Consider the following 18,444-nt stretch of genomic DNA (forward strand, 5'->3'; position numbering starts at 1 on the left):
TCCGAAAATTGCTATGGAATAAAATATTCTATTGGAACACAAAGAAGTTGAAGTGCACAACCAACTCACAGTACAATAAAAATAAAAGAAAGAAATGGAGAACATTGAAGAAACATTCACGAGACAAACGAGAGAGGTGCACCAAATTATGGATAGGCGAGAGCATGTAGGGAGAAAAGAATAACGAGTGCGAAACTAAGGTGCGAGATGGAGAGGTAGAGCGAGAGAGAATGAAGAACCGAGTCTGCGGGCGTGAAATCCTCGCGAAGCCCCCGGATATCCGCCGACTCCTTTACGGAATTTATTTTTAATGAAGTGGTGCTTCTCTCTGTCTCTCTTTCTCCCTCTCTCTCGCCCACGCGCTGTGGTCCTCGCAAGATTTTCGGGAAACCTGCTGAAATCCTCCGTGACCACAGCAACGCTCTTCTTCGAGCTAGCTTTCTGTTCGATATGAAAAAACGTAGGAGTAGCAAAGCAAAAGGATAGCGAAAGTTAAGAAAGTGACGGAGACGAAGAGAATCGGGCGAGAAACACAGGGGACGTACGTAAGGATGGTCTTCATATATTTCCCCTTTTTGGAAAGGTCCCTCTTCGAGAACATAAGATAACATGCGCGCCAGGACAGTTTTGCGAGTTTCGAGAGGTCGTAGGTGCGCATACGTCGGGAAACGGAGACGGAGGGATGGTGGATAATATAATGATGGCGTCGGCTGGGCGAGGAGGGGCGGGGCTACGAGGGGATCAATATTATCCTCCTCCACCTCCACTTCCGTTTCCTCGTCCATGCATCTCTCTTCCTCGCTTTCTCCCTCGCTTTCTGTCTCCCTGTTTCTCCTACATCCACGACTAACCTTCCCTCAGACTCCCTCTCGGGTTTCCCCTCCGATGCGACCACCATCACCATCTCCACCCTACGAATGTCAGGTTGCTCTCCCTTCTACCGCCACCCGCGGCTGCCTCCTTTGGCTCGTCCTTCGACTCTTCTCTCTCCTTCTTTCCCCTTCATCTTGCGAGCGACGCGAGCTCGCACGAACTCACGCGAATTTCGCACAGAATGGGCGAGATCGTTAATCTAGACGCACAGAAACGTAAAGGAATTACGATTTTACGCGACGTTCGAGATATTTATATTTTACGTGTTTATGTCGCAAAAATAATTCAAAATTATTTTTCATTTGCTCTCCAATCAATGTAGAGTGAAAGAAACTTGATTCTCTTGAAATGTGATTCTTTTGAATTTTCAAATTTTTACTATGGTTTGCATAATAATAATAGTTAATTATCGATGACATTTATCGATGTATAATATATAATTTGTTTATTCGACAGTCGATATTCATTGTAAAATCTTTGTTCTAAAATACAAGCTGATTTACCGAAATAAATCATAACGTTGGCTTTTTCATGTGAAATGTTTGATGGCTTTTATTTATTTGTTATGTCAAATTTACGCAAAACGTAAAAAAAAGTCTATACTGAGCTTAATTGATTATTTGGAAAGAATTACAATTTTACAAAATTTGATACTGTTGAAAAGCAATGTGTAATGTAAAAAAATAATAAATAATATAATTATAATATTTCGTCTCGGATTTCTCACAGATTACACTAATCTTGTCATAAACATTATAATTCTGCGAAAAAGTTTGATAACCACAAGAAAAATTTTTAACTTTCAAAACTTATACATACATATCTATACTATTTCTTAAAAACATGAATAATAAGTTGAATACATGAATAATAAGAACAAAAAGTTATTAGTTTGATAACTCAGTAACTGATATATGTATATATAACTCAAGACATTATATATTTAAATAAATTTTCAAGTTATATTATAGTCAATATGCAGTAAATAGTAGTGTGTTATAGGGTGTGAAATGTGTTAATGAAATGCATCTCATTTTTTAAGGCTATAAGCTATTATTAGACGTTACAAATTGGCGTTTAAAATCAGTTATTGGTGCATAAATAGCGGATTTTAATAAAATAATAGACATTGTTCAATCTTAATTTCGTTTCGCTAATATAATTATAAATAGCGTTACGTATGAACAAAGTATATATAAAAACACCATAAAATGTCCCGGTTCGATAGAATATCCTTCGAAAGCCGTTCCGTTTAAATAGGCCTTACTTGAGAGCTGGGCTCCAAATAAGGCTCTGGCTATAAGACTCTCTCTTGACCGAGGAACTAACGGTGCGGCGTGGCGCGCAACTTCTGAGCGCAATGGAACAAATCGCGGTTACTCGGAGAGCCCGGAGCCCGATGTTAAGTCACGGGATTACTGTGAACGGGCCGGTACCGGTGTTCAAGGATGTCTATGTAGCACGTAGACGTATGTGCGGCGCAGAAGACGACCGTAGAGAAGAGCGACGCCGCCAATGGAACGGGACAGGAGGGGGCCGTAGGGGGTGTGATTGATGAGGCACCCCCCGTTACGGTCTCATTACATTTATATAAGCTTTCGTAGATTGAGCCAAGCGCGCGCGCGCGCGAGCGGGAGCGAGCTGGAGGCTTACACGGTGGCGAGGGGTCGTGATTTGATGAGGTTTTATTGCCCGAATGACGTGACGGGGCCATTGTTCTCCGAGCCGGTTGCCAGGCGGGAAACAGTAGATTCGATTTATCGTGTCTATACCGGACCATGCTTTGACATTTTTCAACGCTGTCGAGAAATCGGTCGAATGCGCTGCCACCATGATTTCGATTAATCGTCAAAAATAACGTAGATTCTTATGACAGATAGATGTATTTTATAATCACATCACTTTCTAGCATACCAGTAAAAATTACACAATTACAAACGCACAGTTTTACGAGAAGACATAAATAGATTTTATATATCATAGCTCGTTGTGTCAATTTACTGTAGGGATATTCATAAAATTGGATTGAAGTTATTAATGAGATTAATATATTATGTTGATTAATTATACCGCAATTTATTGCCGGAATATAACGCGCGTCGATTGATGTATTTACGTCGTGGGCGCGATTTATCTCACGATTCGGAAAGATCATTCGGTCAATAGCTGGAATCTAGTCGGTCAAACGATAGTCTCCGGGATTCGAGCATACATTCGTCAAATTTACGATCTTATGAATCAGAGGTATTACGATTCTCCTGACGGTTCCACACGGTGTTAGTCGAGATTCCGCGGCGCTGTTAAACTTTATGGGCGCGGCACCTCTCTCTTGTGTGTACACGGGTGCGCCTTTGCGCGAGAGAGTTTATTGATTCTCGAGTCGCGGCATCTTTCGCCCGCCGTACCATTCTGTCCTATCGAGTTTACTCCCTCCTGGCTTACCGTCGTCGCCCATGGCGTCTCGCGGCTACCGGGGCCGCTTCGTAAAATTCAATGATGTTCCTCGTGCGGCTTATCGACGCGAGAAAAAAAGATACACGCCTATACGTAAACCTTTCACGCGAGTTCAGATCAAAAATAAAGATTTTACGGTATAAAAGTGATATAATGATAAATTTATATATATTTTGCAACAACTAAGTGACAGAGAGAAATACGACATTATGATAAAAATATTATGATAAGAATAATGATATCCTGCTTTTTAATTACACAAAGTAATGTAAAAACTAAAATAAACATGAGTCAGCGGACGAAATTTCTCACTAAAATTTCAATGAATTTTTGACGCATCTCTTCCCACATTTCGTAAAATTATTCCGTTCAGTTACACAATCGAGACTACTAACAAATTCGGGATGTTACGCGACGTTACGGGAATAATCGTCGAGAGGAAAGGACATTATTCTTCATTAGCTAGTCTTTCGCCCCCACTTTCAATGACCCGGCGTCGCGCCTCTTAGCGTTTCCACGGCGTGATCGTAGGGCCATCCATCTTACGGAGTATTCTCCCGACCTCCTTCAGCATTGCTTCATCCTCAGTACCATCCTTCGTTCCTTCCTTCCTTCCTACCGTCCTTCCTGCTTGCTATCCGACCCTTCCTTCATCGAATACTTGCGCCACGACCCTTCGTATGTCGCATTTTCCCGCCCCTTGCCTTACAGTTACGCGAGAGCGACGTGTATCTGAGCGCAACCACCCGTATAATTGTTGGGGGCGAGCAGGGACGAACGGCGAGAAAGAGAGACGACATAGTCAGAGGGCTGCGTGGGTTTGAGGTTGAAGGGCGAACGAAGGGATGGGAAGGGTGGAAACGGCTGACAAAGTTTGCCGTAGTATCGAGCGCGGAAGAGAAGGGCCGCCTTGAATTAACGCCGTCATATTTCAGGATGGAGGAGTTCGCCGGGGTTTTCTTGCTATTTGTCTCGGGACTCGCCTACCGTCTACTGCGGAGCGGAACCGCCGCCCGTTGCTTTCTTCGTTGCGTTCGTGACTAATAACCCGTGGCGTGCGAGCGCTCGTGAAATCTCTGGCAAGAAACTCTACGGGTTATTACGCCTTTCCTTCTTCTCCGTTGTTCATGCTCGATGTACGAGCTATATACGTTAACGAAAAATAGTATTTATCTGATGATAAAATAAACCGCAGGGTCTTTTAAAAAATGCTATCTATACATGCATTCTAAAGTTTGAAATAAAGATTTATCAGACTGACATTTCTGTGTTAAATTTCTCAAATAATATCGCGTATATCATAATTAATAAATCTCGCAACGTTATTCTTCTAGGTTTGGTTCAAGAACCGGCGAGCGAAATGGCGAAAGAAAGAGCGTAACGCGATGAACGCAGCCGCGCAGGCCGCAGCGGATTTCAAATCTGGCTTCAGCACGGGTCTGAACGGCTTCATCACCCAACCATTCCCGGATCCGGATACCCTCTACAGTTCAGTTTCGTACAGTACATACAACAACTGGGCGGCCAAAGTGCCGTCGCCGCTAAGTGGCAAGAGCTTTCCCTGGATGAATACTCTAGGATCGGTGGTGCCTACGGCGCCGCATCATCATCATCACGCGCAGGTCAGTCCGGTGAATCCCTTCAACGCCGCGGCGACATCGGTCGCGGGCAGCCACGTGGGCGGCATGTCAGTGTCGGTCGGCCAAGCGGCCACGTCCATGTTACCGGGCATGGGTTCCGGTCTGGGCGTCGCGAGTTCGCCGGTTGCCGCTTCCGGTGCTGCGTGTCCATACGCGGCGCCAGCCGCGCCGCATCATCCGTACGGACCTCCGGTTTACACGCCGCACCATCGGTCACCCGAGTCCTGCACCGTGATGACATCGAGCAGCATCGCCTCGTTGCGTATGAAAGCGAAACAGCACAGCAGCGGTTACGGCGGCGGTGGTGGTACCACGGCTGGTAGCATAAGTCCCGTCAGCTCGAGAGCGTCGTCGGTCGGCGGTGGAGGCGGCGGTGGTGGTAGTCTAAGCGCCTGTCAGTACGCGTTAACGACAGCCGCCGGGGCGAATCCTCACTCTCCGGGTGGTCCCGAGGCGCACGCCAATGCCACCGCCAGGGCCCAAGTCTGAGGCGAAGCGGGGGCTACCTCTAGCCCCCATCATCACAACGTAACGAATCCAAATTCCGGAAGTTCCCTCAGCGGCGGCGGCGGCGGTGGCGGTGGTAACAATCAGGTGGTACCGCCATCCGGTGCCGCGTCCACGGTTTCCGGCCAGCCGAGCGACAATCAACTTAGATCGCAAGAGTGACCCAGGCCTAGGTCCGCCGCCTCGCCGACGCTGTCGTCGACGCCTTCGTCGACGACCTCGCATCCGCATTATCTTATGTACGACGAGGACGGGACCGCGGCGGACCAGAAGCTGGAAGTGGACGAGCGAAGTGTAATCGAGGCGAGCAGTATGGTAAATCCCGAGCAGGTGGTAACAGCCGGTGGCATCGGCGTGGGAGTTGGCATCGGCGTAGGTGGACCAGGCACGGCCACCGGAAGTGGTACCGGATTGACGGGTTATTGGCAGCACGCGACCACCGCCACCAGTTACTGGCCGTCGTTGTTTGATTGTTGGACGACGCCACCGATCGCATCCGGTTCGCAGACGCTGTCCTTGCCGCGGGACGATGATTGAGGCCAGTAGAATTTTATCAAATTGTCGTTTTAATGTTGCCTTGATCCTCTTGCGAAATCTTGTTTCGTTATGTCAAATATCGAACGTTGCCTAAACAAATACGACTCGCAGATCGTTCGTATTTTTGTATCTCTATCGGAAATCGGTTGCAAAAATATTGCTTATAGTCCTAGTATATCTACTAAAATGTTCGTATCTCTGCCGAAAATTGATTGTATATTATATAAACTGGAAGAATTTCTTACATGTCTCTCTTTATGTGTCTTTATAAAATTTATAAAAGCGCAGAGTCACTTTCAATATGTTAATCAATGCTCGATTGGAATCGGCCTAATAATGCAAGTTTCGTAATGGAATTAGAAATATTTTTTTTATAAATTCCGCCGGTAATTTTCGTTATCAGAATCTTTACGAAAATTGAGAATGAAAAAAACGGTAAGGAATCAGTGTCTGCGACAACGATTAACAGAACTTACAGTCGAGAACATTTGCTTACGTTGTATGTAAATACAAGGTATTACGCGAGCAATCAACTACGTCGGTCGTATTCGGCAAAACTACAAGTTCGGCGAGTTCAGTGGACTCGCATACATTCTTCAAAGGCAAATAAACGTTGATGGAGTACAAATATTAAACTTCCGCCGCGATGAAAAATACGTTTAAAACCCCCCCGATTTTCTTTCTAATATTTTTAATCCGGCAAATATTATATATTCATTATTAACGATGCTGTATATATGTCGCAATAAATATACGTGTAATATTATTTCGCTGGGAGAAAAAGTATGTTTCCTCGCGAGTCACATGACACGAGTGCGCTAATTGTATACGAAGTATGCTTTAATAATCTTTTTTTCTCGACACGGCATGAAAATTTGGGGGGTTAATTTCTAGCAAAGAACAATGGCGCTAATAAAGATCCGTCGCGGATCGCGTACTCACTATTCTGTAGATATATGTATAGTAGAATGCCGGCTCTTTATGCGCGGAGCGTAACTGTATACCAAAAAAAAACTGTTACATTGTAATGAGGATAATAACGATTATTTAAACAGAATACCAAAAATCTTGTAGGCTGTAAGTAAGCGAACGAATTATGAACGGATTGTACAGTGTATGCAACAAGAAATATCCTATCGATTAGGCGTTTAAATATGGATTAGTATCGTCAAATAATTATTAAAGTAATATTCACGGTATCCTCGCGCGACGCGTGCAATTGAATTTTTCAAGTCCGTCGATTTCTCTTCGTACTCTTATCGTTCTAGCGACAGCGTTTAACTTATATACGTATATTCCTTGATTGTGCAATTAGAGAGGCGTTAACGTAATCAACCAACAAAATATCCTATTTTTATAAGTAGCTTATTATTTGATAGATGACACACTTGTTGCGAGAAAAAAACAAAACCAAAGTTAAATCCAAAAATATATTGCGTATGTATAGAATGATTATATGCCGCGCGTCGACGTCATGGATAATTGTATAAATTATTATATATAACGGGGGAATGTGTGGTGTAAAATGCATCGAGGGGAGATTTCGACCGAGTGAAACGACGACGACAGGACACGAATCGATCGACCTCAGAGGTCGATAGCGAGTGGCCGATCGCCGTAGAGAGATCGAGACATAGTCACGTAAGATAGGCGTAAGAAACGACCGCTATTTTGTATGAATCCCAATGTCGTACAAATGTTCGTCGTAATCACATATCCCAGTCCCTGCAGTGGGTGATCCGTAACGTCACGCAGAATGTTTCTTCATTCCCGTTTGTCACCTCACTCACTACGTGTAAACGTTCCTACTGGGCGATATTGAGCGCCGTTAAAGGCCCCGTTTGTAATCTAGTCACAATAAAAACCAATTCTATTCTAAAAAGCAACGTGTCTCTCGGAACTATTCCCTACCTATCGGCGTCACTTGGCCGATTACAATTTCTTTATTTCAATCGGTCCTTTTATTTAAATAAAAATTCTAGAGTTAGACGTGAGAAAGATTATATTTACGACAACGATATATCCCGTAACGTCTCGATATACCTTTATATCGCTCTTCGTGTTGTTGTGTTGTCGAATAGAAAGCGAAATAGGGAGAGATAACGGGCAATGAATGCCGATACATGATCGCGCTATTTATAGATAGTTAGTTATGCCCCTCGGACATTGAGGGAGCATCGATAACCTATGTGGAATCCACATGCATGCCGAGCATGTAACGTATTGCATTACGGTGGTTGGGACGCGGCGATAAATTATGCACCCTCGGCTGGCACGCAAGGGGTCGGTGGCTCGCAACCACCCTCGTGCGCTAGCTAAACTAAACTAAACGTATATTACAATGATCGTGGTGCCGTTAATGGCGCAGCAGTTATAAGATGTTGCACAGCCCGTATGTTCCCCATTACGCGTATATATAACAGTTGCACTTTAAGAAAACGACGCCAACTTTATTACGTTCCGATAAATAATAGCGTATGAAAAGTAATGCGTTAATTATATCATAATTACATTGATTCATATTGCGCGTGATAAGTTAAATCAAGTCTCAATTATTATCGCCGGTTTTAATTATAGCCGCGCATGCAAAGTTATCGCTATTTTTTTCGAGATCTCAACAAGATCTCATCGTACTGCTTTAAATTCCTACTAATTGTAAGTCCAATGTACAAAGAACGTTTTATCTTTCCGCAACTTATCTTTTTCCGTAATCTTATCACTCGTACGCGCCATACGACGCTTTTTCCTCAAAAATCTCCGAGAGTGACAAACTTCTTTAAGATATCGCTATATCATTCATAGCCAGAAAAGAGTTCCAAAAAATTTATTTCTATTCTTTTCACATTTAATAATACATTTAATAATACATGAAGAAACTCTCTTGATAAGAGACTTGCGGAAAAAATATTTTTTTTCAATTAAATGTATAATTTCTATTCGTTCTATCTTTTCATTTGTTTAAAAAAAGGAATGCTTTGTCTCGTATGTTATATTGAAATTATAAGACACAATTCATTTTATATATTTGATGGATAAAATTCTGGACCGCATGATAGTATGTTTCGCGAAAAGAAATGAAAAGGGGAATCTCTCCACCAGACGTCCTACTTTCTTCTCGCCTCGCTTCGTAACAACGAATTTTTCTCCCCCACCCCTTCGCCGTTCTCCAATTCAGGGCAGGTAATTCGGTTCTCGTCCGCCTCCGTGCATCCCCGACCGAACATTTGAATACGGACGAGCTTCGGCGAGACGTGGCAGGAAAACGAGAGGCTGGGATGGTTGGAGGAGGAGATGGAAAGAGATGAAACGAAGTAGGCTAGGGTGGGCCGCAACCCTGGCATCCATGTTTCTCCGACGAAATGACCTTCGTCGGTAGAAAGACGCACCGGGGCTGTCATCGTCTTCGTCGGCTTACGAGCAGTCGCCGTAACTCCCGAAACTTCTTTCCGCGAAGTGAAAGCGCGCGCGGACGACACGAAAGAAGAGAAGGAGGAGGGGAAAGAGGGATAAGAGGGTTAAGGACCATCACGCGGGACGAATCGCGAGGGAGCGAAAGACTGAGATGCAAAGACAGAGACACGGGTCCGCTGAGATTCGAGGATTTACCCACGGAATAAAATCCGATACAGCCTCGTGAATACGTTGTTTTTACTTACGGCACACTCGTTCTCCCATGGGCGACGATCTTTTCTGCTCTCAGACACCATACGATGTGCGTATGTACATATATGGCGCGCGAGCTCGAGTAAACAAATATTACAGATCGCTACATCACCGTAATCCTTCCTTCTATCTCTTTATACTCCTACTAATAGAGCGAAATTTCTTTCGCTGTCAACATTCGTGCAATTCGATTCGGATCACGAAGAAAGATGAAGCAGAAACGCAGCAATGAAAGCAGGACATTTTTAAGGTAAGAGTATCTGGCACTTTTTATACGATTAATTTTGACATGTTTCTTTTATAATTATTTCTACATTATTCTCCAGGATTAATATTTCAAGATACATCTCGATTATTATATACGAGCGTTTTCTCTCTTGCTGTCTCTCATTTGCGCACCATAAAGTTTGCGAGGATCACGCGGTCAAAATATCAGGCGTCTGAGTAAGATAAAATGGCAATTAACATTAACTTGAGCAAGGTGTCTCGCGAAGGGTAATAAAGATACCGGGCGTATCTGCGCTAACATCGCTACGACCTTATCGCCGCTCTTACGCATTGGCGTAACTAACGCATTTAATGGATTCGCGCAAACGTCGCACCTTCGTCGTTATTATCTTGTCGACTCATGTAGCCAAGGTCAGTAATGTAACCGGAATGATATTGATGCTGAAAAAAAATTTATGACATGTGACGCCTTTAATATTAATTCTTTTATATCGATTTTAATATATTAAGCAGTTTTGTTTTTGTTTTTAATTATCGAAGAGAATCGTTTCAATAATTTGTCTTTATAATTAATCTTTTTTTTCTCATTTTTGATGTCGATGTTGTATTTTAACGTTGACGACATAAAGTGTTCAATTTTAATTTTTGCGCGAGGTTATTTTCTTCCGTTTCTCCATACTTGCCGATCTTTTATGCAAACTATTGCACGCTATAACTACATCTCGCATATATCATAAAGAGTAGATTTCAGATACCATGTTATTTATTGCCGGTACGCGACCCGATGTTACCGTCGAATCAAGCGAACCGTTCTCAACTTACTTTCAAAGTTGCTTTGACTAGCTCGTTCTAGTATCGAGAAACTCATTAGCGAGAAAATAATGTGTTCTATATTTTAATGAATAATTTTGATGACTAATCTTTTTTATAAAATCATTGTTTGATTCGTTGACGATTTGAAAAATTTATTTTTTTATCTGATTGTAAATATCTTTTGATAATTGAGCGTTCTTCTATTAAATCAGTCTTAATTTAAATATATATAATTTATATCATATGTTACATTAGTTACATATTAATACAAGTACACTAATTCATATGCTGATTTGATTATCTATTTAAAAAAAAAATACAAGTCAGAAATGTATTATACATATAACGTAAAAATACAATAAAAAAATATCTTTTTTGATATCAATAAAATCTCACACATACACGTAGATTTTTCAAATTACAATATGTAAATGTTTCGCATCATAACGCGATACGTAAAAAGTATATAATAAAATCAACGAATGTGAATGAAAGAGTATAATTATCGTTTAAAGAAATAAGAAAAAGTTTGTTTTATGATTAACTAGCACTCTGGCAAATTGTTGATTCTATTATAATTGCTATGACATCTGGAGACGTCGATTGGTCCATTTGGCAGAACCGATTGTCTTCACGCGTAGCAATCAGACAGAGTGCGAAACGTTGTACTTACGTATGCACACTGCCATTGGATTGAATCGAGCTGTCCTCGCATTTTCTCTCAAACTAGACTCGAGCGATTCGATACATCAAATGATTAAATGAATACAAAAAGCTCCATTTGTAAAAATACTGATTTCTTTTTCCTAATATATTATGTTAAAATTGTTTAAATAAATATTAGGCAAATTAAAACTACGATACAATAATAATTTAAGATAAGGGAGAGTTAAGAAAAGAATACAAAAATACTTTCTTTCAAAAACTCCAAGAGAATTATAATATTTTTTACTTTTTAAAATAATTAATAATTAAAGAATTATAAATTATAAAAATACATCTTGTGTCTTTGAAAATATGTAAGCCTGCTAACATTTTTACGATTGATGCAAAGATGAGAGAAAAAAATAAACTCCGATTGCCAAAAAGACTTTTTCCAGGTGCATTGAAAATATATTGTCAGAATATGTCTGCGGTTACGTTAACGGTTCGCACTACTGGTAAGTGTCTTGATACAGCACGCCTATAAAGTTGGTGCGTCGCGGAACCCATGCATAGATGCATATAAGGATCAGCGAGGTACTACATAATGCATCACCGCGATTCTCTCTTCTCCCATTATATGTATGTATATGTGATGCGTGTGTATGTATGTATCTGTCTATCCAGAGTATACGGCATCGACTAACGTGTTTCAAATGGAGCCCTTTGTGCCTGCGGCGTCGGCATCGAGATTGAATATAAACGCGGGAATAAGAAGCCATTTTATCACGCTTTCCATTGAGCTTTTACTCTAGTGAAATTGAGGGCTTAGGGCGGAGGCTTAGAGAATTGGGAGAATTCTTCCTCGGCTTCGTTTGCCGTGAAAATGAAATGACGTTGCCTCGTCGGGGAGAGAACCGCTCCGCGTATTTCTACCCGCATTTAATTCGTATGGTAATCGTTAGCCGCGCACTTCCAAATATTTTGGCTCATCCGGTGTTACGACTGTGAAATCGGAACACTTGGCGATATGAATCTCACTATGAAAATAAGAATGCGTTTAAATTTGCTGGTATTTAATTAAGAAATTCTCTTAAAGCTTGAGGAGAAAATTAACAAGTGCAAATCGAATTAAATTAATGCTTTCAGAAAGTAAATCAAACAATTTTAGAGTATATTTTATTAATTCTTATTTGTTAAATTGATTCAAATAATTCGGAAAGCATATATTATTTCGGACTATCTGACATTTTGTAAAATATTCTTCCATCATGTACCGAGTGTTAAATCGAAATTCCACAGCATGAGTTTCGTGATACTTCCAGTGGTGACAAGGAGAAAGGGACTGTCAGGATAAAAAAAAGCGCGCATTCGACGAGCACGTACGAAACGGTGTCGTTAAGTGCGACTGACGCGTCATGATTCAACGTTCTGTCGTGGAAGAGGATTCGAAACGGAGAGCCTGCACCTGCAGGGCACTTTGAAGTAAGGTAGGTAATCCCTGTTCGCAAACGACGGCGACTAAGCCTCCATGATTTAGAAGCTCTTGGAGTATTTTAAGAGTCCCCTTTGCTCTACCACCCCCGAAAACGGCCGCTCGTATGAATGCGTTCCAGCTTGTGTTTAGAGATGCAACACTGTCCACTGTTGTCTTGACTTGCCTAATCTTCCTATAGTTATGCTATCGTTTTGTCGCGTTCTCACTATCTATAATATATATTATGCGATGACGCTCTAATCTCTCACACAAAAGAATAAATTGCTTTTCCAAAAATCCAAAAAGTAATTTAATTTAATTTAATTTTCCATAAAATATTGATTTATAGATAAAAATTAATTTTGCGCGCGAGCATTCGTTATTTAAATTTCTAAAATATTAATTTACCTAAACAAAATATATATGTATACATATAATTCTATAAATATGTTTGATATATACATAAAATACCATGAAATCGCACTATTTTTTATGCTTTTTTAATTATGTATTAATTACATAAATAAACATTACTTTTAGAAACACATTACTTTTAGAAACACATAATTTATAAACATTACTTTTAGAAACACATATGATTTTAGACAGACACAAATATTAATATTATAATTTCTCAAAGTCAGTAGTACATATAAGTATATAAAATATAATTATTTGACTTAATAAATTTCCCAAACAGAAAACAAAAAATAATTATCGCTATTATTATACATATTAATTGATATTTTTATATAACGAGATTGATCATCATTTCTTCATTCAAATTCATTTGAGAAAACTTGTTTGAAGGTGAATAAGAATTCCATAGTATAATAATAAAATTTACTCTTCGTGGGAGGACGATGTCGGGGCAAACGATTCCGGAAGCATGTTCGTGTACGCCAAAACCAACTCGCCATAGAAGGGAGTTCGGATAAAGAAGAATGAAGGGAGTTGTCAGGATATTGTGAGGGAAAACGGGGAAACCTCTGGCTATCCTCTGGCAATGGCCCTCTTCAACAACGTACCTCGAGAGCAGGCTAACATCCTGGGCTACCACCTTTTCCAACCTAACAACCACCCTCCGTCCTTCCCTTTTCTCGCTCGTTGAATCTAATTACACCCGCCAAGACCCTCCCGTTTTAGAGAGTGAGCGGAAATTCTCGGGAAGTGAAAGAGAGAGAGAGAGAGAGAGAGAAAGAGGGAGAGAAAGAGAAGGAGGGACTAAGAGAACTAGAACGAGGGGGAAAGAGAGATTGGATCCAAGAGATAGGGAGTAATGGAGAGAGATAGAGGAGAAGCAAAAGGAGAGAGGGAGAGAGAAAAGCGAAGAGAGGGTGAATGTAGAGAAGCAGAGCGTTGCCAGGCGACGGGAGCCATCTTGGAGGGTTGCAGCCACTAATGGCCTAATGAATTTAATGGAGGCTCCCCAATATAGAGTAGCAAGAGAACCGAGGTGGAGAATAACAGAGGCGAAAGAAGGGAAAAGGAAGAGACTGGACGTAGAAAGAGAAGGAAGCAAGTCGTCGTCGTCGCACGGCGACGACGTTCTCCGCGCTTCTAATTCTCTTCGGTGTCGGTGAACACCAAAAGCAACGAACGGTGCGATTCCGACGGAGAAACGAGGAGGAAAGACGATAGGGGAAAGATAGCGGATAGGAAAAAGGAGAAGAAAGAAAATCATCGGTTTTCCGGAGCGACGGGGATGGTGCATTAACGGAGCATAGCATCCAAAAGGTTGGGGATGGTCTACCTCTCGGATTTTCGCAATTAAGTAAAGAATGAGTGTCTGTCGCTCGCGAGAAAAAAACGACGACTTATGCCGTGCCATTCTCTCGCAAAAATCGAAAATAACGAATAAGATAAAAATCGTAATTCTGATAAATTCTGGAAAAAACATGGATATAAAAAGGAGTAGTTTTGTGAATAATTGTAATAAATTTTGCAAACATAACAGCAGTTACGTTTTTTATGTATTACGAATTTTCGAGTGCATCGTAAATTGTAAATTTCGATTACAAATGTATAATCAAATACCAATTGCTTTCTACAACAAATGATTAGATTAAACTTCGTAAGATTAATTAACCAAATTGTTGGCAACATCGCCGAATTCTAAGCTTATTTTCTCGCAAAAGAAATTCAAGATTGATCGTTGCTCACGCGTGCGCACGATGCATCGCGATGCAGCGACCAAGAGAGTGATTCCCGTTAAAAAGAGGAAGGACAGACTACGTTTACGGCGAGAACATCGCCGATACGTGCGTGGCGAACGATCCGAGAAGGTGAAAAAGTAATAACGGTTACAGGTGGCTTTTAAAACTCCCTCTCGACCCGTCGCGAAGGTTTAACTTCGTTAATTATTTCTAATTTTATCTAGTTTCTGCCGCTTCGACACTAACGAGCGAGAAGATCGACTAATTAGCGAATGTGAGACTGTATTATATTTGATAAACAAATTTTGTGCAAATCGTTTTCAATTGTACAAAATTAATATAAGTAAACAAACAACTTTAAAATTCAAGATTTAACTGAGAATGTTATCCGTGGATTTCTGATAAGATTTTGTACGTCTAAAAATGCATATACAACAATGCAATTTGCAAATAAGAAATTCGTTCATTTAATTTTTCCATTCAATAATGCAATAAAAAATAAAGCAAATTTTGACTGAATTTTGCTATTGTCAAAAATATTACAAAAATGTACTTTGTAAATTTGTCTGTATCGAACTAATATAAACGTGACTTGATTTCTATGAGAACATAGAATGACAAAGTAGATATTTTCTCTATTTTAAAAATAGATTATTTTATTATATGTATAATTTACATGGAATGAATGATATATATTATTATTGATAACGTAAAATATATTATTATTGTGTAATACATATTAATGAAAAGCAATGTAAATTATATGTATTAATAAAAATATTTTCAAACCGAGACGTGAAAAAGACTCACGATTATTTTAAAACAATCGAAAAATATATACTTTATATTTAATAGAAATAAATTAGTAATACGATAAACGCGCACGTGTGTGTAACAATGATTTGCCGCTAATGGAAAAGTCAATAAAATATCGAGCCTTCTAATGATGAAAACGCGCAGAAAACGATGCGGTTTATAAGTGCTGCGTAAACACACGTCAGCGTAATTGAAGCGGCATAAAAAAAGCACGGTGATTCTCGTCATTCTTGTATCTATGTCGACGTGGCATAGGTTACAACTGTATGTTATATATGGTTACTTATCTTTACAATAATCTCATATCGTATGCGGCGGTTATCAGCGTGTAAACAACCCTTTCGAGAGGGTCCACGCGCGCACGTGTTTCACTCGAGATTTATCTGATTCGTGCGACGCGTATGCGTGGACTCTCATGTACGCGCGAGGCTTGTCTCTATTGCCGCTTTGATCGAACATACTTTGCAGTCACGATCTCGTAAGCTCAATCAGCGTAATAATGACACGGGAGTAAACGCAACGCTGAGCTTTATCTCTCAATTTTAATCAAATTTTTCAGTATTAAACACGTAAATTTGTTTACATAGAATATTGTATAATTAAAAGTAATAATCTCTCTCTTATTTAGTAGATGTCACGAAGTTGGTAAAAAATGATGATTATCATGTTATTAATAAATTAATTAATCAGATATTTATGCTCGACAGTTTTGTAGAGAGATTATTGTTAAAAAAATGCGTTTTTAATAAAAAATTGAAATTCTAATAAATATATTATAATAAAAAAGAGAGAGAATAATTTTTATATTATATATGAATTATCAAGTTACTCAACTAGTCATAAATAGACTCAGATCAGTTAACAGAATCAATTTTAGAAGAGAGAAAAATGCAATGTAAAATTTAGATAAAAAAAGATAGATTCAATATTCGATTCAGTCGTATCAAGTATTTTTCGAATCGTTGAAAAACATGTAAGACAAAAGTAAGCTGGGAAAGATCGGTCGACACGTTTGCCGAGTTAGAAATGAATGAAGGAGCCGGGCGACCTAAGGGAAAATGGGGCGACGGGGAGTCCTGGGTAACCTCTCGCAGATGAGATAGGATTGAATGGACGTCGCGCAAAGGCGAGGGATAAGGTGGCGAGCGGAAAAAAGAAAAGAGTTCTATGAAGGCGGCGGGTGAGAAAAGAAGGAAAATGTGATGGAGCTAAAATCAAGAACGGAGAACGGGAGAGATGGCACAAATGAGCAGACAACGAAAGAGAAAGAGAGAAAGGGAGAGGGAGAGAAGCAAGAAAGGGCCATAGGGGAATACACGGGCGATGAGACGCGACCGGATGAGATGAGATGATAGTGTTGCATGTAGCGCGTGCGCGTACCGACTCAATAAACATCCGTGGAAGCCTCGGTAAGACCCGGGCCGCGCTCTGGATTACGGACGCTACTTTCCTTTATTTTTCCGGATGCAATGCTCACACCCCTTTCACTCTCTTTCCTTTTCGTTCTCTCTCTCTCTCTTTCTCTCTCTATTCATCTATCTCTCTTTCTCGTTTAACCCTTGTCCCACCTCTAGTCGCGTTTTGCTTTCCTTCCACGGTTTTCCCTTACCATCATCGTCCTGTGTTTCCCTCCCTCACTCGCGCGTACTAGTTTTCTCTTCCGTTCAAATAAGCCATCTTTTCTCTTCTCTTCCTCTCCTTTACTCTCGATCTACCTCCACCTACGATTCCCTGCCCTTTAGCGGAACAGATGAAGACTCGTCACTCTCGGAAACTACAGTTTCCCCGCTCTAGATTGTTAACCTCCCGGTCGAAATGGAAACTGCTCTGGTGTTCTATTCCCGGTTCCCGTGTTCGCGAAACCGAGCTTTCGGATAATCCACTGATTTGTCCCGTAATCACGAGCCACCGGTCGTCATTGATTTGATACCGCTGTGCTCGATGAATCGTAAGTCTTAAATCACGCCGATACATAAATCGCGAATATTTATATCATATAGTAAATTGTTAATTGCTCCATATCGCCCTGAGTAAAAAATTATAAATATCAAACTATACGATATGTAATAAATATCATAATATATATAGATTTTCTTAGATGTATTCTCCATGATATTAAAATGTCGAAATATGATTTTAACGATAGCTTTTTTGGTAAATTCAGATTTAAAAGAATAGTAAAAAAAACAAGAATTGAGTAAATCTGTACGTCTCCACATTAAGTATAATGTCGTATTCAAAGTGAATTTTACAAATTAAAGATATACATCATTTCCTAAATTCATTATTGCAGTTTTTTAACATTAAATTTCCATTAAAATCCCAAGTTGGTCGAAAAATCGAAAATTAAGATCGGTAGATTTGGGACATCTCGTTGAAGTCCATGATATAAATCGAGAAACGTGTATAGGGGCATACTAGGCGAGGTGATTTCCCTTCGGGGCGCAAAGCCGATAATCGATAAATCGAGCCGCGTTTAATCATTCTTTCGAGCGAACGGGCGAGCAAGCGAGCAAGCGAGCAGTTTTTAGCGCGAGCGACACCCCCCCGCCGCCCCCCACCGCACCGGACGAAAGACAACGAAGAGTGCCGCCTAAAACCGATAATTGGCGACCGAGATTAACGTTTCTGTTGTCTC

At 40.5% G+C, this 18,444-nt stretch overlaps 2 protein-coding genes across 3 annotated transcripts in view; both read left to right on the forward strand.

The window, feature by feature from the left end:
- Ptx1 (pituitary homeobox homolog Ptx1) overlaps positions 1 to 5,461 on the forward strand; it is a 31,576-nt gene extending 26,115 nt beyond the window's left edge. For both annotated transcript variants that reach the window (XM_083107230.1, XM_083107231.1), the window contains exon 4: positions 4,662 to 5,461. In XM_083107230.1, the coding sequence (XP_082963356.1) occupies positions 4,662 to 5,456 (795 nt within the window). In that variant the 3' untranslated portion in view covers positions 5,457 to 5,461. The remainder of the gene's footprint in view (positions 1 to 4,661) is intronic.
- A 250-nt stretch (positions 5,462 to 5,711) lies between these two features.
- Positions 5,712 to 7,893, forward strand: LOC145976203 (uncharacterized). The gene has a single exon (XM_083107238.1). The coding sequence runs from the start codon at positions 5,712 to 5,714 to the stop codon at positions 6,009 to 6,011; it is 300 nt and encodes a 99-aa protein (XP_082963364.1). The 3' UTR covers positions 6,012 to 7,893.
- Positions 7,894 to 18,444: the final 10,551 nt, after the last annotated feature.

Source organism: Camponotus vicinus, unplaced genomic scaffold, assembly GCF_025532165.1.
Source record: "Camponotus vicinus isolate PSW18456_S1 unplaced genomic scaffold, iyCamVici1.0 SCAF_8, whole genome shotgun sequence".
Taxonomy (NCBI): domain Eukaryota; kingdom Metazoa; phylum Arthropoda; class Insecta; order Hymenoptera; family Formicidae; genus Camponotus; species Camponotus vicinus.

Coding starts and splice junctions, on each gene's coding strand:
- LOC145976203 (XM_083107238.1), top strand. CDS start 5,712: ATGTACGACGAGGACGGGACCGCGGCGGACCAGAAGCTGGAAGTGGAC.